This window comes from Megascapheus bottae, chromosome 17, assembly GCF_031878675.1.
Source record: "Megascapheus bottae isolate mThoBot1 chromosome 17, mThoBot2.hap1, whole genome shotgun sequence".
Lineage (NCBI taxonomy): Eukaryota > Metazoa > Chordata > Mammalia > Rodentia > Geomyidae > Megascapheus > Megascapheus bottae.
In genome coordinates, this window is record NC_143525.1 from 33373239 (window position 1) to 33396460 (window position 23222).

The window sequence follows — 23222 nt, forward strand, 5'->3', positions numbered from 1 at the left end:
AGCCCCGATTTGGTGCCAAGATGGCGGCGGCGCCACAGCACCGGGAGGGAAAAGGGGACGGGAATGCGGGGAGGGTGGGACATACCATCCCCACCCCGGGGGAGAGAGGAGGAGCGCAGCTAGGGGAAAAGGAAGTCCACCCAGGAAACCCGGGGAACGCCCCCTCGCCCCACCCCAGCGTGGATGTTCCCACTCCCTGGGCCGAGGGGCGTGTCCCACCCGCGGGGCACGCCCCCTCCCTCAGGGCCAATGAGAGGGCCAGGCCCGGAACCCTAGGGTTTTATGAATGGGCCCGCGCCCACCCACCTGCCGCTCAGCTAGGCCTCCGCCGGCCTAAGGGTCCAGAGGAGAGCAAAGTCTGGCAGACACCTCTCCTAATAATCGCCTCACTCTCCGACTTGCTTCATGAAATACAAACTGCCCACGCTTTGTTACATAACTCCTCGGGGACACCAGTCAGGGGTCAACATATTCTGTAGGAGAATATGAAAACTCAGTACTCTGCACAAGGTCGTTCTTTACACAGTTGCAAAAATAAATGTAGCCTTTATTACCAAGTAATTAAGAAAAAAAAAGCATAATTAACAGTGGCATGGGGCAGCAGGATGCGGTGATTAAATGAATGTTACATTCATTTTAAGCAGAATTAGGAATAAGTAGAACAAAAAAACAGCCCCTATATTGTGTGGACCAAGAGTGCCTAAGTGCTGGGCTGATACCTGTGATCTCTAGATAGTCAGGACTGAGATCTGAGGATCCAAGTTTACAGCCTCCCTCCCAGAACTGACAAATCCAAAGCAAATGCTGGAATTGGAGGTGTGGCTGGAGTGGTAGAATACCAGCCAGGAGTGAAGAAGGGTTGAGAGCTCAAGGTCCTCAGTTCAAATCCTGGTATAAATGAGGGAAAAGCAGTGGATGCAAATGGCCTCAAGTCTTTATGTAATAGCTGACATATATCAGCAAACAACCGAACACCTAGAGCTATAGTAAAGTTATTCTAGGAGAATACTTGCAATGTGGTTTTGACTCCTAAAATCATTTTACTACCCCCACTGCACGGATCTCACTGGAGACTAAGCACTGGAAAAGACCACACACAATCCACATTCTATCAAAAAACCGAGGATCTTCACAAATGTGATTCAGAAAGAAAAATGAGCTAATTTGCTTTACTGTTAATTATTCACTCTCCTAGTGGCTGTAATCCTGGCTACTCAGGAGGCTGAGATCTGAGGATCGCAGTCCAAAGCCAGCCCAGGCACTAAGATCCATGAGACTCTTATCTCCAGTTAACCATTAGAAAACTTGGGTGGTGCTGAGGCTCAAGGGATAGGGTGGTAGCCTTGAGCTGAAGAGCTCAGGAACAGTGCACACAGGCCCACAGTACAAGCCTAGGACCCCCCCTCCACACACACACAAAAAAAAGCATGTAAAAATTCTGTATTGTGGGCTGGGATGTCTATCAGTGGCAAAGCACAACATCCTGGGTTCAATCCCCAGTACCAACAATGAAAAGACAAAAATAATTATACATCTGTACATAGACACATCATATTCTTACAGTTAAAAAGTCAACAATCACTTAGGATTTTTTTACATTGTTTTCTCTTCCAGGTTTTGTCACGCTCTTGAATCTGCCTTAACCTGACATCCTCCTCTCACATCTACTAAATAAGGTAAATGTTCATTTATCCTGGTAAGCACAATCTTTTTGGGTGGCTCTGGAGAGGGTTCTGATGGTCTACGTGTAGTGAGGCAGTGGAATGGGGCTCTTGACACAGGTGGGAGGTAAGACGGGGACAAACATCACACATCCAGAGTGTACTTCCAGAGCAGGATGAGTATTCGCCCAGGACTGATGGTACAATGCCCACCCATAAACATGGTCAATACCCACAGTGTACCCAACCAAAGTTACTGAAGGTCTCAAAGCCAAGTCACACTGGCTCTCACACTGGTTCTCAAAAGATGAAAGGTATTTCGGGAATCAATAGACAGAGGTCACTTTGAACAGTGGTGGGCTGACATCCGTAGAAGCCATTTGAACTCTTATAAAGAGAAATTTTTAAGGGGTCAGCAGCCTCCCTGGAAACATCAGGAAAGCCAGTTAGCAAGGAGATGGTGTTCATCTTTTCATAAAGTTCTTCTCCAGGGCTACTGAGGTTCTCTGTAGAGAATGGATGTTCCGTTTCACTCGGTCCTCCAAGGAGGAAGTACTAGCACTCTCTAGCTTCAGGCGGCTGGAAGAAAAGACAGGTGAATACAGACAAAAGATATTTTCAACTGGTCAACCCTGTAGCAGAATTAGGAGAGAAACAGGTTGGTACCATAAAGCAGGAGTCGAAACACAGGCTCTTTTCAGCCCACACAGATAATTTTCAAGTGACTCCATCTGGAACCAAATTTTTTTAATGCCCATAAGGGAAAATTCATCTGTTTTGGAAGTCAAAAATCTCATTGGAAAAAGATTTTCAGAGCCATAAATTTTTCTTTATAAAAAGAAGGCCAAGGAATTTCAGTGACTTAGGAAAAAAAAAAATACTAATCCACTTGCTCTTCAAATATAAAAACTTCCTATCATCTGACCAGAAGCTAGGAACAATAACAAAGATGACCCCGAGGCTGAGCTCTGGGGTTCTTTAGAATAGACATGAAAGACATTGGGGCACAAAAAATCCCAACTAGACTGTCTTTGAGACAACACCTTTGGACAGAAAGAAGAGGCACTTACTGGATGAACTTCCCATCCCGGGAGTCCAGCTTCTCCAGCCTCTGTTCCCGTTCCTCTTCCTTTGCATGCCTCTTGAGGATATTCAGCCTCTCCTCCTCCCTCCACTTAGCATTTTCCATCATTTCCTGCCGTTTCCGCTCAAGTTCCTCTGCTGAGAGTTTTCTGTTGAGCACAAAAACCATCTCTCATCAGTTCTACCTCTCTTCCAGCAAGAAATTGGAAGCAGCATATACAGACAGAGGTAAAGCAGGAACCCAGGCCCTTCAACTCACAGCTGGCTGCAAGGAAATGCCCTGCCCAGTACTACACCAGCATGAGTTTTCTTACTTTAAACATCCTATCAGGGAATTTTAACTGGAGGAGTTCATAACCCCATTCAATAATCTCTTTGTTCTGAAACAAAAAAGAGCTGGAAACTAGTCAGATGTCTAAACTTAGGGCAATTATATCCCTAATTATTACAACAATAAGAGATTGCTAAAATTCATAGATATAGCCTTGGCATCCCTGTGAATGAAGTGAGAGCAAGAAAGGGAAATATTGGAGGGCGGAGGGGTAGAGGGAAGGAAGGAGACGATGAACTGGCTTGTTCACTATATAATTATGTCAGATATCCAGTCCATTACTTCTGAAATGGACACGTGTCATAGTTTGTATTTATCATCTCATTTGACAAAAAGATTCCTCTTCAAAGGGAAAAAATAGCTGAGTGCCAGTGGCTAAATTATTTTATCATCATTATTATAATATACATATATATATATTTTTTTTTGGCCAGTCCTGGGCTTTAGCTTAGAGCCTGAGCACTGTCCTTGGACTTTCTCAAGGTTAGAGCTCTACCACTTGAGCCTCAGCACCACTTCCAGCTTTTTTCTATGCATGTGGTACCAAGGAATCGAACCCGGGTCTTTGTGCATGCTAGGTAAGCACTCTACCACTAGGCCAAACTCCCGACCCCTATTATATTTATTTTTGTCAGTCATGGAGCTTGAACCCTGGGCCTGGGTGCAGTCCCTGGGCTCTTCAGTTCCAGGTTACCACCCTACCCCTTGAACCACAGTGCCACTTCCGGTTCTAATGGTTAACAGGAGATAAGAGTCTCATATTTCTTAGTGCCCATGCAGGCTATAAACTGTGATCCTCAGATCTCAGCCTCCTAAATAGCTAGAATTAGAGGTGCGAACCACCAGCTCTTGGCTTCCTTGGGCTCTTTTGCTCAAGGCTAGTACTACTTTGAGCCACAGCTCCACTTCTAATTTTCTGAGGTGTAACTGGATAAAAAATGCCATGGACTTTCTTGCCTGGGCTGGCTTTAAACCACACTCCTCAGACCTCAGCCTCCTGAGTAGGCATGATTATAGGCATGAGCCATGGGTGCCTGGCTCTTCCTTGGTTTTCACTTAGCATAGTGCTCTACCACTTGAGCCATGCCTCTACTTTCAGCTTTTTGCTGGTTACTTGGATGTGTCTGCCTGGATTAGCTTCAAACCTTGATCCTAACTACCACTATCCTTAAAAGTACTTGGTGTCAGGTGAGGTGGCTCATGCCTATAATAATAGCTACTCAGGAGGCTGAGATCTGAGGATCATGGTTCAAAGCTAGCCCAGGCACTACAGTCTGTGAGACTCTTATCTCCAATTAACCACTAGAAAAATGGGAAGTGCCATTGTGGCTCCAGGGCTTTGAGCTGAAGAGCTCAGGGACAGCACCCAGGCTCAGAGTTCAAGCCCCACGACCCACCAAAAAAAAAAATACTTGGCGCCTGCTTTTCCTGAATCTGCTAGCTTCAGTTCAATGTCAGGTCTTTACATTTACATTTACTTTCTATCATCTCCATCTTTTCCTTTCATTTTCCAACAAACAATTTGTTAATATCACTTGTATAGTGTTACCTCCTTTTCCATTGTCTTTACAGTTGTAAGCATTTCATTTACTTGTTTATTCATTTATATAAAAGTTGGTTTAGATCGGGAATGTGGCCTAGTGGTAGACTACATGCACGAAGACCCAGGTTTCATTCCTCAGTACCACATACACAGAAAAAGCCAGAAGTGGTGCTGTGGCTCAAGTGGTAGAGCACTAACCTTGAGGAATGTCCACGGACAGAGTTCAGGCCCTGAGTCCAAGCCCCAGGACTGGCAAAAAATAAATAAATAAAAATTAAAAGTTGGTTTGACAGGCCAGGAGTTTGGCCTAGAGGTAGAGTGCTTGCCTAGCACGCACGAAGACCCAGGTTCAATTCCTCGGTACCACGTACATAGAAAAAGCCAGAAATGGTGCTGTGGCTCAATTGGCAGAGAGCTAGTCTTCAGGTAAAAGCCCAAGGACAGTGCTCAGGCCCTAAGTTTAAGCCCAAGAACTGGCAAAAAAAAAAAAAAAAAAATTGGTTTGACAGGGCCAAGAGTTTGGCCTAGTGGTAGAGTGCTTACCTAGCATGCATGAAGACTGGGGTTTAATTCCTCAATACCACATATTCATAGAAAAAGCCAGAAATGGAGCTCTGGCTCATGTGGTACAGCTCTACCCTTGAGAAAGCCCAAGGACAGTGCTCAGGCCCTGAGTTCAAGGCCCAGGACTGGCAAAAAAAAAAAAAAAAAAAAAGTTGGTTTGACAAAGGGGTCAGATAAATTACTACTTGCCCTGGTGGAAGCTGCCTCTAGATTTAGTTCTATAGAATCTATAGTTAAAGCTACTGTATTCTTGGCTTACCTGGTGTATCCAGAAGCATGCCGCCTCTGGTAGACATCCTTTTTAGGTGATGGGCTCTTACTCTGCACCCTTTCTCTCCTATTTCCCTTAGACCTATGCCTGTAATGGACAAAGAAGGGAAAAGTCTCTTCAATACAGGAGCATTTTACCTTTATAGTCTTTGAACTATAATCCAAATGGAAGAGAAAAGGGGGAAATCCTCCAGCATAATACATTCCTATAAATATATGGTAATGGAGACCTAAGGTTTAGACTGAGGTTGGGAAAATGAGGTAAAGAAAATAATAAAGGGGCTGGGAGTTTGGCCTAGTGGTTAAAGTGCTTGCCTAGCATGCATGAAGACCAGGGTTCAATTCCTTGGTACCACATACATAGAAAAAAGCCAGAAATGGAGCTGTGGCTCACGAGGTAGAGCTCTAGCCTTGAGAAAGCCCAAGGACAGTGCTCAGGCCCTGAACTCAAGCCCAGGAAAAAAGAAAAAGAAAAAGAAAATAATGAAGCAGAGATATTTGGGAAAATCAATGATGGGCATCACCAAAAGCTATTACTGAGGGGTGAAGTATAAAAGATATACCCAGCATGCAAGATGCCCTAGGTCTCATGCAGAAAAAAAATAAAAACAAAAACAATTGTTGTGACCAGGCTCCTGTGATCACAAGTTATTTCCTAGTCAATGCCTGTACTCACAGTTTGCTGGGCCTTGGGGATCGTGATCTTCTGCCCAGTGATCGAGACCTCCTGTCCCGGGACTCCGGTTCCCTGGTATTCTTCTTGCTGACATGTCTGGAGGGTGAGTGGGAGGAGCTTCTGGATCTGGAATGATTCTTCATCCCCTTTTGTTCAGTTATCAGAGAGCCATGCAGTCCTTGGTTACGGTCACTGTCCCTGACCTATACCATCAGAGAAAGGAAGGGAAGAAAAACTTTCATTGAAAAAGTCAGATTTAGGGCTGGGAGGTTGGCCTAGTGGTAGAGTGCTTTGCCTAGCATGCATGAAGACCCAGGTTCTATTCCTCAGTACCAAATACATAGAAAAAAGCTGAAAGTGGTACTGAGGCTCAAGTGGTAGAGTGTTAGCCTTGAGAAAGTCCGAGGACAGTGCTCGGGTCCTGAGCTCAAGCCCAGGACAGGCAAAAAAAAAAAATGAGCAATGAGTTTTTGAATGGGACAACCGAGATGACACATAAGTGTCCAAATGTGGGAAGTTATCTTTAGAGTCCCTAAAATAATGTACCTACCTAGCCACTTAAACTGGCTTAAACTTGTCACTACAGCCAAGGAAGAGCAAGAGTCAAAAACACAAGGGACAGGATCAAAGGTTAAAAAAACAGATAGAAGGGCTGTTGGTACACACACTGAATTCCAGCAGAGGCTGGAGGCTGAGGCAGAAAGATAGAAAATTCAAGGTCAGGCTGGGATACATGGTAAGTCTTCAGGAGAGCTGGGGGCTAGCACTCCGGCACTAGAGCCACAGCGCTACTTCTGGCTTTTCTGTGTATGTGGTTGTGGGGAATAGAACCTAGGGCTTCATGCATGCTAGGCATGCACACTATCACTAGGTCACACTCCCAGCCTCTAAAACCTATCTTAAAGGAAGGCAATAAAAAGATTCAAGGCATGGTGATAAAGTATCTGTAATTTCAGGATCAGCGAGACAAAGCAGGAGGACTTTAAGTTCTGCCACAGCCAGCCTGAGCTGCACAGCAAGTTCTAAGCCAGCATCCTCTATAGACCAAGACTCTGTCCCATAAAAGCCAAGGGCTGGGGGGCTGGGAGTTTGGCCTAGTGGTAGAATGCTTGCTTAGCATGCACGGAGACCCAGGTTCGATTCCTCGGTACCACATACGTAGAAAAAAACCAGCAGTGGTGCTGAGGCTTAGGTGGTAGAGCTCTAGCCTTGAGAAAGTCCAAGGACTTTCAAAACCCTGAGCCCACACCCAGGAATGGCAAAAAAAGAAAATGAGAAGTGGGGCTTTGCTCAAGGGTAGGGCAGTAACCTTGAGCTGAAGAGTTCTGGGACAGCTCAGGCCAAGTTCAAGCCCCATGACAAAAAAAAAAAGCCAAGGGCTAGCCAGGCATGGAAGCTACTCAGGAGGCTGAGATTTGAGGACCATGGCTTAAAGCTAACCCAGACAGGAAAGTCCATGAAATTCTTTTTTTTTTTTTTTTTTTTTGCCAGTCCTGGGCTTGAGCTCAGGGCCTGAACACTGTCCTTGGACTTTCTCAAGGCTAGAGCTCTACCACTTGAGCCTCAGCACCACTTCCAGCTTTTTTCTATGTATGTGGTACCGAGGAATCGAACCCGGGTCTTCATGCATGCTAGGCAAGCACTTTAACCACTAGGCCAAACTCCCGGCCCTCCATGAAATTCTTATCTCCAATTAACTGCCAGAAAATAGAAAGTGTTGCTGTGGCTCAAAGTTTTAGAGCACTAGCTTTGGGTGACAGAGCTCAGGGACAGTACCCAGGCCCTGAGTTCAAGCCCCACAACCAAAAAAAAAAACAAAAACAAAAAAAAAAAACAAGGGCTGGTGACATAGCTCAGTATAGTGTGCTTTCCTCACATATTCAAAGTTCTGTCTTTGATTCTAGCAACAGGAGGAAAATAAAAGAATGCTGATGGGCCGGGAGTTTGGCCTAGTGGTAGAGTGCTTGTCTAGCATGCACGAAGACCCGGGTTTGATTCCTCGGTACCACACACATAGAAAAAAGCCAGAAATGGTGCTAAGGCTCAAGTGGAAGAGCTCTAACCTTGAGAAAATCCAAGGACAGTGACCAGGCCCTGAGCTCAAGCCCACTACTGGCAAAAAAAAAAAAAAAAAAGAATGCTGAGGGGATGTCTATTGGTCAAAAGTCATCAAACTGTTGATTTCATGTAAATTATTTGCAAAGGGATGAGAAGAGTCCCTAAATACTCCACTAGTGATCTCCTCTCTGCAGAGGAGCCCTAGCCATGGTAAGAGACTGAGAGACCAAGCTTGGGCCTGTGCCCCGGCAGCCCCGGCTTCAATGCCCCAACTTTGTTATGTACAGTTGTTGAAGTGGCACACTGCACAGCTCCAGTCACTCATTTTGAAGAGCCTACATCCCTCCTACCTGTAAGCCATATCCAGGGACTTTGGGTAAGGCAGGAAAGGAATGTGCCAGCTTCTTTTGAGACCTAAGAGATTGAAACATATGTACTCATTAAAAAAAAAAAAAAAAAAAGTTCAAACAGGTCCAGTTTAAACCTCTCATGCCGAAACACATAGCCTGCTGCCAACGTGACCTTTCACACCTCCCAGCTATTACTTGGCAGTATGTTTCTCTATTTGGACTGTCTTTGCTGGAAGATGCCTCAGCACAGTCAAGTTTTTTCCTGTGAAAAGCTGTGGGCTGAACTTCTCAGCCCCAGCGCCTGAACACATTCTCCTCTCACCTCATGTTGCTATTCCCGGGACTAATGGTGAGTCAGCAGCAGCAGAGCTGACTGTTCCCATGGGGAAGACTAAGAATGGGCCCACACGGGCCCAGTAATCCATTAAAAAAACAAAAGCAAAAAACAAAAAAACAGTTCAATCCCGAGGACTCAAGCTAAAATCAAAAGTCAGCCAGGTCTGACCTAGGATCCTCAGGGCTAAGGCCAGTTCACTGAGGAGGTCTCTCTCCAGTAGCACATCCAGAGTTCCATCCACATTTAGCATCTCAGAGAACTCTAGTGTCAGCTGACCTGCTCCATAACATGGGACCATCTTAAATGTTCACCACTGAACTCCTACAGCCTGGCACTTGCTAGCACAGGGCAGGTGCTCATGGAGTGAAGTGCCCACTCTCATGGAGTGAAAGAGAGGCACGCTGGCCTCTGTTTGCTTACCTTCCCTTGCTGTGTTCATCTTCACTGCTAGACCGACCACTGCTCGAGCTTCTGTGCTTGTGCTTCTTGTGCTTCTTCTTCTTCTCCTTCTTTTTCTTCTTCTCCTTTTTCTCCAGACTCATTTGCAGCTAGAAAATACCGAGAACATATGTATTCAAGATTACTATGATCCCTGTGAGTTGTCCCAAGTGCAGGCATTGAGTGACTGATGTACAAAGATGACTTCATGCTGTACAGAGGTCCAGAACATTATCACAGGGTCCCTGTCAACAAATCTGGTTGTGCGCAAATGTACCCTACACTTACAAACAGAAGCTCTGATAGGTAAGAAAGGAGTGAAAGTTTTTAAATATTCCTCAAACCCATTGCCTAGAAATTTCCATTCTTCCCATTCAAAAGATCTCTAACACTACTGAAAGCAATCAGGGACTGTAGGTCAACTTTTCATTTTCTTTACCAACTGATTTAAAAGAAAATCTCTGGGGCTGGGAGTTTGGCCTAGTGGTAGAGTTTGATTCCTCGGTTTCACATACATAGGAAAAAAGCCAGAAGTGGTGCTGAGGCTCAAGTGGTAGAGCTCTAGCCTTGAGAAAGTCCAAGGACAATGCTCAGGCCTTGAGCGCAAGCCCAGGACTGGCAAAAAAAAAAAAAAAGCTCTAACATATCATGTGACCTGGTCCCTGGAGCTTTATGGTAGACATACTCTAATCTCTTGAACATGTCATGATCACCCATAGACGTATCATATACTTTCCTTTCCATTTTTTTTTTTTTTTTGTGGGTCATAGGACAGCCTGGGTGCTGTCCCTGAGCTCTTCAGCTCAAGGCTACCACCCCACCCTTGAGCCAAGCCTCACTTCCCCTTTTCTAGATGTTAATTGGAGATAAGGGTCTCAGGTCCTTTTGTTCCCAGGCTGGCTTTGAACTTTGAGCCTCAGACCTCAGCCTCCTGAGTAGCTAGGATTACAGGTGTGAGCCACAGTGCCCTGCTCCTTTCCTTTTCTTTTTGCTCTTTTTTTTTTTTCCTGGTCCTTGGGTTTGAAGTTAGGGCGTAGTCATTGCCCCTAAGCTTTTGTGCTCAAGGCTAGCAGTCTACCACTTGAGCCACAGCTCCACTTCAGGCTTTTTGATGGTTTATTGGAAATAAGCATATCACAGACTTTCCTGCCCTAGCTGGCTTCAGAATGTGATTCTCAGATCTCAGCCTTTTTTTGGCTGGTCCTCAGGGCCTGAGCTCTGTCCTGGGGCTTTCCTCAAGGCTAGAACTCTACCACCACTTAAGCCACAGCACCATTTCCAGCTTTTTGCTATGTATGTGGGCTAGGCGCTGGTGGCTCATGTCTGTAATCCAGGAGGAGGGGGATATCTGAGGATCATAGTTCAAAGCCAGTGGGCACAGAAGTCTGTGAGACTCTTATCTTCAATTAATCACCAGAAAACTAGAAGTGGTGTTATGGCTCAAGTGGTAGAATGGTAGCCTTGATCTGAAGAGCTGAGAGACAGCACCCAGGCCCAAAGTGAAAGATCCATCCACAACTGACAAAAAAAAAAGTTGTAAGATAGGGAACCTACCTAACAAGCACAAAGTCCTGAGTTCAAATCCCAGTATCACCCCCAAAAAGGGCAGTTTAAAGGCCCTTGTTTACTTCCCTATGATAAGAAGTAGAGAAAAGTTCTCCATCTTACATCAAATAGCTAAAAGACACACTGTTACTGACTCAATATACAACTTACTAATTCTTTGATTTTCTTCATTTTCACAGGATTGTTCAATACTTCTCTTTTTTTCTCCTCTTCTTTTTTCCTAAATAGAGCAAAATATAAAATTTATGATTTGTGTGTGTGTATGCCAAAAAGTGAGCCTCACATTCACTTTGCTAGCATTCTACCACTTAAGCCACACCTCTACTTTTGAGGTTTTTTGGTTGTTAACCAGAGATGAGAGTGTCTAGGATTTGTCTGCCCTGACTGGCTTCAAGCCTGGGCAGGAAAGTCCTTGAGACTGTTACCTCTAATTAATCACTGAAAAGCCAAAAAAGAAACTGTGACTCAATTGGTATAGTGCTAACCTTTTGAGCAAAAGAAGAATTCAGGCCCTGAGTTCAAGCCCCAGACTAGCACAAAAAAAAAAAAAAAAAAAAAGTCTAAGCCGGGCACAGCAGCTTACACCTGTAATCCTAGTTACTCAGAAGGCTGAGATCTGAGGATTGCAGTTCAAAGCCAGCTGGGGCACTAGAAAATGGCAAGTAGGGCTGTGGCTCAAGGACTAAGAAGTCTAGCTCAGAGCCTGTAATTCCACCCATGTGTGGAGGCAGAGATGGAGGACTTTCTAAGCACCCTGTGAAATACCTGATGATGAAGAGTGGGTCCTCCCGGATTTTGCTGGCCATATCAAGAAGAGAATTGGCACCAGATGGGGCAAAGATAGAGCCCGGAAGGAGTCCTGTCTCAGAAGAGCAGCCAGCCTCTTTTTCCTCCATCTTCTCAAAAACGTACTTGTCAATGGGGCGTCCCAGCAAGTACTCATCACGGTTAACCATCCCACCAGGACCCTGATACATCCAGTCTAACTTTTCTTCTTTTTTCCTGGGTGAGGAAAGCAATTTTAAAAACTACAGATTCTCACACACACACAAAAAAAGGTAAAAGTGGAGCACACTGGACCTTGATGAAAGTGAACCAGGCGATTAGTGGGTGGAGATGGGAGGGAGGGAATAGGAGAGAATGAGGGAACAAATGACACTGTTTAAAAGGAAATGTACTGGGCCAGGAGTTTGGCCTAATGGTAGAGTGCTTGCCTAGCGTGCATGAAGACCCAAGTTCAATTCCTCAGTACCACATTCACAGAAAAAGCCAGAAATGGTGCTGTGACAGCTCAAGTGGAAGAGCTCTAGCCTTCAGAAAGCTCACGAACAGCTCTCAGGCCCTGAGTTCAGTTTCCAGGACTAGCAAAAAAAAAAAAAGAGCCAGGCAGGGTGGCTCATGTCTGTAATCTTAGTTACTCAGGAGGCTGAAATGTGAGGATCCAAGGTTCAAAGCTAGCCCAGACACAGAAGGACCTGAGACTTTTATCTCCAATTAACCTGTAGAAAATGGGAAGTGGGGACTGGCTCAAGGATAGGTTTGTAGCCTTGAGCTGAAGAGCTCAGGGACAGCGCCCAGGCTAAGGTTCAAGCCCTGAGACCCATAAAACAATAAATAAATACATAAATAAAAGAAAAAAATAAAGAAAAAAGAAAGAGTGATGAGAAAAATGATATCCAGTTGGGAATGTGGCTTAGTGGTAGAATGCATGAAGCCCTGGCTTCCATTTTTCAGTACCACTTGAGCCATAGTGCCACTTCTGGTTTTCTGATGGTTAATTGGAGATAGTCTCCTGGGCATTGCCCAGCCCTGAGTTCAAGCCACACGACCAACCAACATAAAAAGAATATCATGGATGTTTTTTTTTTTTTTAGCACAAGCAGGTTCGTCAGGACATAACACTTTATTCTGGAAACTGAGAAATTAAGCCCCAAAATGACTCTCCTGTGAGGGATCGAAGACCACAGAAGTTATAGACACAGGCCAGGACAAAGTCTTTTCTGTTCATTATTGGTCTTTCAAGGACACTCAAGCCCAGGTTGTGTGGTATGGTTTTTCTTCCTTCTCACTGCTCTTCTACAGCCCTCTGTCCTATACCTCCCCTCCCCCATCCCAAATGAACATACATGATTGCAGCATGCTAGAGTTTGAGTGCATAATTGCCTGAAATCTGACAGCAGTTACCAGCCAACCACTCATGCTATAAGATAACCTAAATGTGAATCCAAAAAGAATGTTCCATTTTAGGGAAAAGTAGACCTCGAGGCTGCCAGGATGAGTTCCCTACAAAACCTCCCTCTTACCCTCAATCCCCACCCACATAATTATGAAAGGAACCTGTTTTGAATTCTGGGAGTTAGAATTGAGCCACCACTATCCTGCTTTTAAAAAATAATAATAATAAAATAAAAACTTAAAAAAAAAGAAGAAGAACATGGACTTTCCTGCTGGGGCTAGCTTTAAACCACGATCCTCAGACCTCAACCTCCTCCTGAGTAGCTAGGATTAAAGGCGTGAGCCATATGCACCTTCTTTTCTTTTTCTTTTTCTTTTTGCCAGTTGTGGGGCTTGAACTAAGGGCCTGAGCATTGTCCTGGGCTTTTCCTCAAGGCCAATGCTCTACCACTTGAACCATAGCACCATTTCTGACTTCTCTATGTATGTGGTACCAAGGAACTGAACTCTGGTCTTCAGGCATGCCAAACAAGTATTCTACCATTAGGCCAAACTCCCAACCCCTGCACTTTCTTATTTAAAGGAAAGGTCTTGCTTTCTAGCCCAGGCTGTAGTATAGAGGCTACTCACAGACATGATATGACTGATCTGCATGGGAGGTTTGACCTGCTGCTCTGTTTTTGACATAGGCCTGTCAACTCTCCTTAGGCAACTTCATGGTCCTCCACTCTCACAAGGTTACAATACTGATGCAGAATGTAATGCTTACATCTGAATAAAATGAAGTACTATAGGCTAGAATTCCTGCACTCAAGGTATCCACCTGTTTCAGCTTATACATAGCTGGGACGATAGTTATGTACCACTGTGCCAGGCAGCCAAGAGACAATAGGCACTCAATGGCCCCTAGCAACTCAGATTGAGATCCAAGGACTGAGGCTGGAAGCTAGCCTAGGTAGACAAATCTGTGAGACTCATTTCCAATTAACCAGCAAAAATGCAAGAACTGGGGTGTTGCTCTCAATGGCAGAGTACTGCTCAGCTAATACATGCCACATGGATGAGGCACCCACACCAGTCCTATAATTCTCCACACACCAGGCTGCACAGCTCCTCACTTACTTGACAGCCCCGACATCCTCAGCATAGCGCTGCATCTCTTCCCTAGCCCTCTCCTCCCGCAGCTCCCGCTGTAACTCTTCAATCTTCTTCCTCTCAGCCTCATGCTTCTGCTCAGCCTTCCAGACTTTCTCCACATTTCGGAGGGTTTGTGGGTGCCAGCTCTTCTTTAGGTTCTATGGTGAAAGGAAGGAGGGAGAATTCAGCAAGTGGTGGGTGATGAGTATGACTGGCACTGTGTCATTCACTTCTCGTCTCTAACCAGAGCCATGAATGTAAGGAGAAGACTTCAGGCTAAGAGGGTAGCTTGGTGGTACAGCTCTTACTTAGTATGTATGATATCCCAATCCAAGCCACAGAACAGAAAAAGAAAAGAGGGAGGAGGAAGTGGAGGAGGAGAAAAACAGCAAGAATTCCTGAACCATGACAAAGTGTCTGTTTAATAATCATTCAGCCAGGTGCCAGTGGCTCACACTTTTAATCCTAGCTACTCAGGGGGCTGATATCTGAGGACTGCAGTTCTAAGCCAACCCAGGCAGGAAATCCATAAGACTCTTATCTATAATGAACCACCAAAAAGCCCAAAAGTGAAGCTGTGACAGTAGTAGTGTGCTAGCCTTGAGCATAAAAGCTGAGAAACAGTGGCCAGGCCCTGAGCTCAAGCCTCAGGACTGGCACACACACACACACAAAATTTTTCATACATATCAGAGGTGTATAGTTGTTCAAGTACATAAGAAGGCCTTTCTTAAGTTTCCTTCAGTTTTTACCTACTACTGGCCATCCATAAAATGGGAGTTGGGAGCAAGACAGAAGGAAGAAGACAAAGAGAAAAATGTATATATTTTGAAAGGCAAAAGAAATCATTGATTTTGAACTTTTTTTTTTTCTGGTCCTGGGTTTGATTCCTCGGTTCCACATACATAGAAAAAAGCCAGAAGTGGTGCTGAGGCTCAAGTGGTAGAGCTCTAGCCTTGAGAAATTCCCAGGACAGTGCTCAGGCCCTGAGCTCAAGCCCAGGACTGGCATAAATAAATAATTAAATAAAATAGCCTAGTAGAGTGGGAAAGGGGAGTAGGAGGTAGATTTCCAAACAGAGGAAACATTCACATTGCAGTCCCAGCAGTGAGAAAGGACATAACATAAATAATTTTGTGTGGCTAGAGGTGGAGGAGCAAAAGATGAAGACAAGTACAAAAGGAACTATTAAGGGCTTTTCAAGCCATGTAAAGAGGCTAGACTTACTTCCAATTAACTACCAAAAGGCTTAAATGGAGCTGTGGCACAAAGCGAAAGAGCACAATAGCTCAAGGACAGCACCCAGGCCCTGAGTTCAAGCCCCAGGACTTGTACACACACACACACAGACACAGGAGACATATCCACGCCATACTAAACAAAGGCTGGGTGTTATGGCCTCAATAGCTGCCTCTTCTCCCGGCTATGGCTTCAACTCTCTACCTTCTTAGAATTCCCAGCCCACCAGGAACACACAAACACCACCAGCCACCACTCCGACGAACTTAGCACATCCTTCCAGGTTCCGCGGTCCAAACAATCTCCCTCTCCAAGCTCGCGCCCGCCCTCTCCTAGAAAAGCGAGGCTTCGTTCCCATGGTTACCCTCCCCGCCCCCCCGGTCACACTCACACACACACACTCACACTCACACACACACTCACACCACACACACTCACACACACACACCCCACCACCCCTTCCCATTTCCACCCTCAGAGACAGTCCCGGACCACATTCTTCCCTTCCTCAGGCCTGCCCGCCCGCACTTACCAGGTCTCCGCCCCCCATGGTGGTGGAGGCGTTTCCTCACTCGTGGGCTACCCACGAACTCCGGGAAGATCCAGGGCGAGCGGAGGTCGACGGCTCCGACACCACCGCCCAGGAACTGGCAGTCACTCTGAGTCCAGTCTAGAAAGCACTTCCGGGCGTGACGTCCCACGCTCGCGCCGCCGTCGCGCAGACATGACGTCACGCCGGTGGCCCGCTCCGCGCGCTTCCGGGCCCCGCCCTGCTGAGTCCCAGGCGGTCGCCTTGTGATGGTTTCTGGTCCCCCCACCTGGCTGGGTTTTTCCCGCTGTGCAGATCCCACGCCTCACCCCGGCGCTGATAGCTCACGCCTGTCAGCTACGCGGAAGACTGAGCTCTGAAGGTCCTGATTTGAAGCCAGTTCGGGCAGAAAAATCCAGGAGACTCTCATCTGCAGTTAACCAAAAACAGCCTGAAAGGGAGCTGTGGCTGCCAGCGCTGGCCTTGAGCAGAAATCCTCAGGGAAGCCGGGCCAGGTGGCTGACACCTCCAATCCTGGCTACTCCGGAGCCTGAGCTCTGAGGATCGAGGTTCAAAGCCAGCCCGGGCACAAGAGGACCTGGGACTCTGATCTCCGGTTAACCTCTAGAAAACGGAAACTGGGGATTGGCTCAAAGGGTGGGGCGGTTGCCTTGAGCTGAAGAGCTCAGGGACTGCGCCCAGGCCAAGGTCAAGTCCCAAGACTCATCCACCCACCCCCCAAAAAAGAAAAAGAAAAAAAACCTCAGGGACAATGCCCTGACCCTGAGTTAAAGTCACAGGACCACCTTTCCCCACCCCACCCAAAAAAAATTGTGCTTAGCTGCCTTCATGGTCCCATTGCCATGACAGCCCACCAAGATTCTTCCCTCCCCTACGGTCCCTCAGACTGGTTTCTAACCTGGACCCCCCACTAGATCACCTTACTCCAAGCCTCCTTAGGTGGTCTAGAAGCTGCCATTTTGCCCATATCCTTAACTCCGGTGTTTGGATTTGAGGGGTGGGGGCGCTTGAACTCAGGGCCTTTGGACTCTATCCCTAGCTCTTGTCCTCAAAGCTAGCTCTCTACCACTTGAGCTTCAAGGCCAGTTCCAGTTTTCTGGTGATTAATTGGAGGTAAACAGACTTTCCTTCCTGGACTGGTTTCGAACCTTGATCCTCAGATCTCTACTTGCTGAGTGGCAGGAGTATAGGCATGAGCCACTAGGGCCTGACTGCATGAGACTTTTATCCGAGGACTTGAATTTAGGGCCTCATGCTCTTGCTTGGCTTTTTGCTCTAGGCTGATTGCTCTAGCGCTTCCATTGTAACTTCCCCTTCCAGCTTTTTGCTGGTTAACAGGAAAGGAGTCTTATGGACCTGTCTGGGGGCTGGCTTTGAACAATAATCCTCAGATCTCATCCTCCTGAGGAGCTAGGATTGCAGACATGAGTCACCAACACTGAGCATTAAATTCAAATATTTTATTTGTAAGTCAGATGGTGGTGGCTCAGACCTGTAATTCTAGTTTCTCAGGAGGCTGAAATACGATGGAGGCTTGAAGTCAGCCTCACCAGATAATCCGTTAGATTCCATCTCTGAAATAGAAGAAAGCTGGGTTGGAGAAGTGGATCAAGTGGTAAGACACCAGCCAAACAAGCTGAGTAAGCACAAGGATCTAAGTTCAATTACTGGTAATGATAATGGGGTTCTGTTTGGGGGTGAAGACAATGTTCTGAAATTGTAATTGCTTGACTGAAAATACTAAAAACCATTGAAGCCAGGTGCCAGTGGCTCACATCTGTAATCCTAGGGGAAGGGACCCCTTTGACGTCCCCAAAAATCCATCCCCTATAGGCATTTGCCATCTTCATGACAAAGGAGTACTTTACTCAAGTGGGGGGCGCCCTCAAATTACAAGAGCAGTTAAACCAGGTGGAGTTACCAGAATTCCTCCCCCACCCTACCCCCTTGGGAAACTCCCTCCCTTTCCTTTGTTGTCAGAGCAGTGCTCCAGAAGCCCACCTAGATGATAGGTCAGTTCAAACAGCAAAGGTGTCAGTGGTTGCCCCAGCCATCACTCAAGTATGTTTTGATTCCATTGGCCACCTGTATATGGCCAAGCTCAACCACATGGCTGGTGGCCTATAAAAGTAACCTATAAAGCGGGGTCACTCTCTCACTCACATCTTAGAAATGGCCCTGGCCAGTCAGTATGATTCTTGATGCTAGGCGCGGAATAAAACTCTGTTTAACTTCCGCTTTTGTGTCAGACTAGTTCCTTTGATCACAGACCCTAATATTGGGGGACTGAACCCTAACACTACGTACTCAAAAGGCTGAGGTCTGAGGATCAAAGTTCAGAGCCAGCCTGGGCAAAATAGTCCATGAGACTCTTAGCCCTAATGAATCACCAAAAAGGATGGAAGTGGAGTTGTGGCTCAAATGATAGAGCATTAGCCTTGATCATCAAAGCTCAGGCATAGTACCCAACCCTTGAGTTCAAACCCCAGGATGGATACAAAAACAAAAAATACATGGAGGGCTGGGAATGTGGCTTAATGGTACAGTGCTTTCCTAGCATGCATGAAGCATGGGTTTGATTCCTCAGTACCACATAAACAGAAAAAGCCAGAAGTGACACAGTCGCTAACTTTGAGCAAAAGAAGCTTAGGGACAGTGCCCAGGCTCTGAGTTCAAGCCCCAGAACTGACAAAAAAAAAAAAAAGAAAGAAAGAAAAAAAAAAAAAACTTAGAGCCTGAAGCAAAGCTATGGCTCAAAGTGATAGAGTATTACCGTTGAGCAGAAAAGCTCAGGGACAGTAACCAGACCTTGAGTTCAAGCTGAGAGAGAGAGAGAGACAGAGACAGAGAAAGAGAGAGACAGAGAGGGAGATTTTCCATTTTGGTGTTGAAGATCAAACCCAAGGTCTTGCAGATGGCTAGACACATGATCTACACTGAATTAGACCACCTACATATTTTCTGGGGGAGGGGGCAGTTGTGGGGCTTAAGCTCAGAGCCTGGACACTGTTCCTAAGCTTTTTTATTCAAGGATACTGATCTACCACTTCAAACCTCAGCTCAAGGCTCCTGATCCTTAATTAGAGATCAGAGTCTCAGGAACTTTCTACCCAGGCTGGCTTGGAATTGCGATCCTCAGATCTCACCTCCTGAGTAGCTAGGATTATAGGCATCAGGCCACCACGACTGGGTTGAATTCTTTTTTTTTTTTTTTTTTTTTGCCAGTCCTGGGCTTGAGTTCAGGGCCTGAGCACTGTCTTTGGCTAGAGCTCTACCACTTGAGCCTCAGCACCACTTCTGGCTTTTTCCTATGTATGTGGTACCAAGGAATCAAACCCAGTCTTCATGCATGCTAGGCAAGCACTCTACCACTCTAGAATTTGGACAAATTTCTGAGCCCAAATTCTACATTTTCTTGATGGGTAAAATTTCAAAGTATGTGAATAATATCACAAAGTTATTAATGAAATAATTATCAGATCCATAAATGTGTACAATATTGAATGGTAAATTATATATATATATATATATATATTTTTTTTTTTTTTTTTTTTTTTTTTTGCCAATCCTGGGCTTGAGCTCAGGGCCTGAGCACTGTCCATGGACTTTCTCAAGACTAGAGCTCTACCACTTGAACCTCAGCACCACTTCTGGCTTTTTTTTTCTATGTATGTGGTACCAAGGAATTGAACCTGGGTCTTCCTACATGATAGGCAAACACTCTACCACGAAGCCAAATTCCTGGCCAATTTTATATATATGCATTTTGTTTGTTTGTTTGTTTTACCAGTTCTGGGGCTTAAACTCAGGGCCTGGGCACTGTCCCTGAGCTTCTTTTGCTCAAGGTTAACACTCTATCACTTGAGCCACAATGCTACTTCCGGCTTTTTCTGTTTATGGTAACTGAAGTAGTAAAGTGCCTACCTAGTAAGTTGAAGACCCCGAGTTCAAACCATAGTAACAAGGAGAAAAAAAAAAAAAAAAAAAAGGACATTCAGAAGTGTTAGAGAGCTGGCACCAAATAAGACTTTAAGTTTCTCAAAAAGAAAAAGGATTGAAAAGGAAATGTCTTCACTCTGTGCTTCTGTATATTTCATATGTGGTTAGCTACTGTCAAATTACAAACACTTGCAGTACCCATTGTCCCACACTTGGGGCAAATTGATATGTAAAATGTAAAGCTAACATGGGCTCCCAGTGTGCCTTCTATGCACAGAAGCAAGGCTTATTAAATGTCAAAGCAAGGGACATTTATAGTAGTTATGTGCTTTTAGTCAAGCTACTCATTAGTGCAAGGCTTCTCTGTAATTCCTGGCTGCTCTTTCCTGTGCCTCATTTTTCCTAATCTATCCTCCTTGGAGCTGAGAAAATACCCACAGCAGAGTCCAGCAGTGGGCTCTTCCTAGAATAAAACATTCAACTGTTCCTCACCCCTTTATAGGAAACAATCCAATGTTAGGCTACTCCACACACATTGATCTTCTTTTTGGTATGCTGGGATCAAACCAGGGCCATATACGGAAGACAAGGACTGTCCCATTGAGCTGCATTCCCCCGCACACACACACCCCCTCATTGCCCCCACCCCTTTTTTTTTTCAGTACTGACACTTGGTAAGCAGGCACTCTGCTGATCCACCTCAGGCTGGTTATTGATGTTTCTTTTTAGCTTTTTGTGGGGGCTGGTACTAGGTTTGAACTTGGGGCCTTTGCACTATAGCTCAGTTTTTCCACTCACAGTTGGCATCCTCACTTGGGACACACCTACTATCTCTTGGCATTTTGCTGATTAACTGGAGGGAGAGATTAGGATTTTTTCCCCCCAGGCTGGCTTTGAACCATGATCTTCAGATCTCAGCCTTTTAAGTAGCTAGGATTACAGTCATGAGCCACTGTGTGCCTGGCTTAAAATCTATCCATAAACACAAGCAAGCAAATATCCTTCCACCCACCAAACTGAAAGTACTTTATCCACTTTGTAAATCTACACTATTCAAAAATATGTATTGAGCCAGGCGCAGTGGCTCACACCTGTAATCCTAGCTACTCAGGAGGCTGAGCCAGCCCGGGCACTAAAGTCACTAAAGTCCCTGAGAGTCTTATCTCCAAAACTGGAAGTGGCACTGTGGCTCAAGGGGTAGGATGGTATCCTTGATCTGAAGAGCTCAGGGACAACACTCAATCCCTGAGTTCAAGCCCCATGATGACTCCCCCCAAAACCAATGTATTAAAAGAAAATTTACCTTTACTTTCATGTATCAAACTGCTACTCTGTTCACAGGTCTCACAGCTGTGTTCACAGCTGCAACCTAAATTTCCTCAGGGAATTTTTCTTTTTTGGCAGTACTAGTGCTTGAACTTAGGACCTTGCTATTGCTAAGTAGGTACTCTACTGCTTAAGTCATACCTCCAGCCCAACTTTATCTTAAGCCCCACAGGAGCTTTCTTGGAATGTAGGAGGAACAAGTATTTCAGGACAAGAATGAATTTAAAGTTCTATTTCCCAGAGGCGGCAGTATTTGTTCCTACTATTTATGGAGGTTAAAAAAAAGGGGGCTAAAAAGGGGGCACCCGGATTTGAACCGGGGACCTCTTGATCTGCAGTCAAATGCTCTACCCCTGAGCTATACCCCCATAGCCTCCTGTAAGTCTCTTCCTTGACCACTTAATGGTGACTCAGTGTGACACAGTTCCACCCACACTAAGGTTCTGGCTTTGTGTTCTGAAGCCTCACCTTTGTATCCATCTTCTGCTTTGGCTAATCTCTTGGCCACTGATAAACTGGGTGGAGACACTTAAAAACTGGTATCTTGGAAATAGCTAACAAGTGGACAATACTATTAATCTGTGTCATAATCCTTGGATTAAGAAACTCCTCTGATAACATCTTGTTCACTCCCTTCCTTCTTGATGGAGAGGAGAAAGAATATTCATGTTCTTTGTCTGGGATTTAATGTATCAGGAAATCAAAATCCTTCTCAGGGCAACTGAGGTCCAATAAATTGGCCCACTGCTTGTTTCTGCTGGGGTTTTTTTTGTTGTTGTTGTTGGTTGGTCATGGGGCTTGAACTCTGGGCCTGGGCACTGTCCCTGAGCTCTTCAGCTCAAGGCTACTGCCCTACCTCTTGAGCCATAGTGCCACTTCTGGTTTTCTAATGGTTAATTGGAGATGAGTCCCTTGGTCTAGTGCCTGGGTTGGCTTTGAACCTCAGTCCTTAGATCTCAGCCTCCTGAGTAGCTAGGATTACAGGCCATAAGCCACCCACACCCGGCACTCTACTCTTTTTAGCTTTGCTACAGTTTCACTATGATGCCTAGGCTTCCTTGGAACTTGCTATGTAACTAAGATTGGCCTCAAGTTTATAACTTCTTTAGATTCCCAAGTGCTGGGATTACAGGGGGGAACCAGCACGGCATCTATTTTTTTTTAATTATTATTTTTTTTTTTGCCAGTCCTGGGCTTGAGCTCAGGGCCTGAACACTGTCTTTGGGCTTTCTCAAGGCCAGAGCTCTACCACTTGAGCCACAGCACCACTTCTGGCTTTGAATTGAACCCGGGTCTTCGTGCATGCTAGGCAAGCACTCTACCTCTAGGCCACACTCCCAGCCATATTTTTTTTTTTTTTTTTGGTGATTGTGGGGCTTGAACTCTGGGCTTGGGTGCTGGCCCTGAGCTCTTCAGAGAGCACTTCAAGTCTAGGGCCCTACCACTTGAGCCACAACAAGTTAATTGGAGATAAGATTCCCACAATTTTGTGCTGGGACTTTGGCATAGTGGTAGAGTGTTTGCCTAGCACTTGGTACCACATACATAGAAAAAAGCCATTAGTGGTGTTGAGGCTCAAGTTGTAGAGATCTACCTGAAAGTCCAAGGACAGTGCTCAGACCCTGAGCTCAAGCCCAGGACTGGCCAAAAACAAAACAAAAACAAAACCTCAATCTTTCAGGTCTTCGGTGCCTGGGCTGGCTTTCAACTGTGACCCTCAGATCTCAGCCTCCTGAGCAGCTAGGATTACAGGTGTGAGGCACCGGCATGGGGCTTAGTCCAGTTTTTTTTGCTAGCTGGTTGGAAACTGTCTCTCGGAATTTTCTGCTTTGAGATTCTCAGATTTCAGCCTCCTAGTGGCTAAGATTAGAGGCCTGAGCCACCAGCACCCCAGTTCCTCCTGTTTCCGATGGAAACAGTAGCCAGGCCCTTCTGATTCCTGCACAAGTGCTTTGCTGAGAGTAAAAGTAGGACACATA

At 45.6% G+C, this 23222-nt stretch overlaps 1 protein-coding gene and 1 non-coding gene across 2 annotated transcripts; both read right to left on the reverse strand.

Moving 5' to 3' along the window:
• Positions 1-1424: 1424 nt before the first annotated feature.
• Positions 1425-16068, reverse strand: Cwc25 (CWC25 spliceosome associated protein). The gene is made up of 10 exons (XM_090350741.1): positions 15961-16068; positions 14175-14347; positions 11643-11879; positions 11028-11097; positions 9294-9421; positions 8537-8600; positions 6129-6331; positions 5442-5540; positions 2732-2893; positions 1425-2240 (listed from the first exon to the last, which is right to left on the reverse strand). Exons 1-10 carry the CDS (start codon positions 15976-15978, stop codon positions 2126-2128), a joined length of 1269 nt encoding a protein of 422 aa, XP_090206867.1. The 5' UTR covers positions 15979-16068; the 3' UTR covers positions 1425-2125.
• A 5471-nt stretch (positions 16069-21539) lies between these two features.
• Trnac-gca (transfer RNA cysteine (anticodon GCA)) lies at positions 21540-21611 on the reverse strand. The gene has a single exon. It is a non-coding gene; the product is annotated as a tRNA-Cys (tRNA).
• Positions 21612-23222: the final 1611 nt, after the last annotated feature.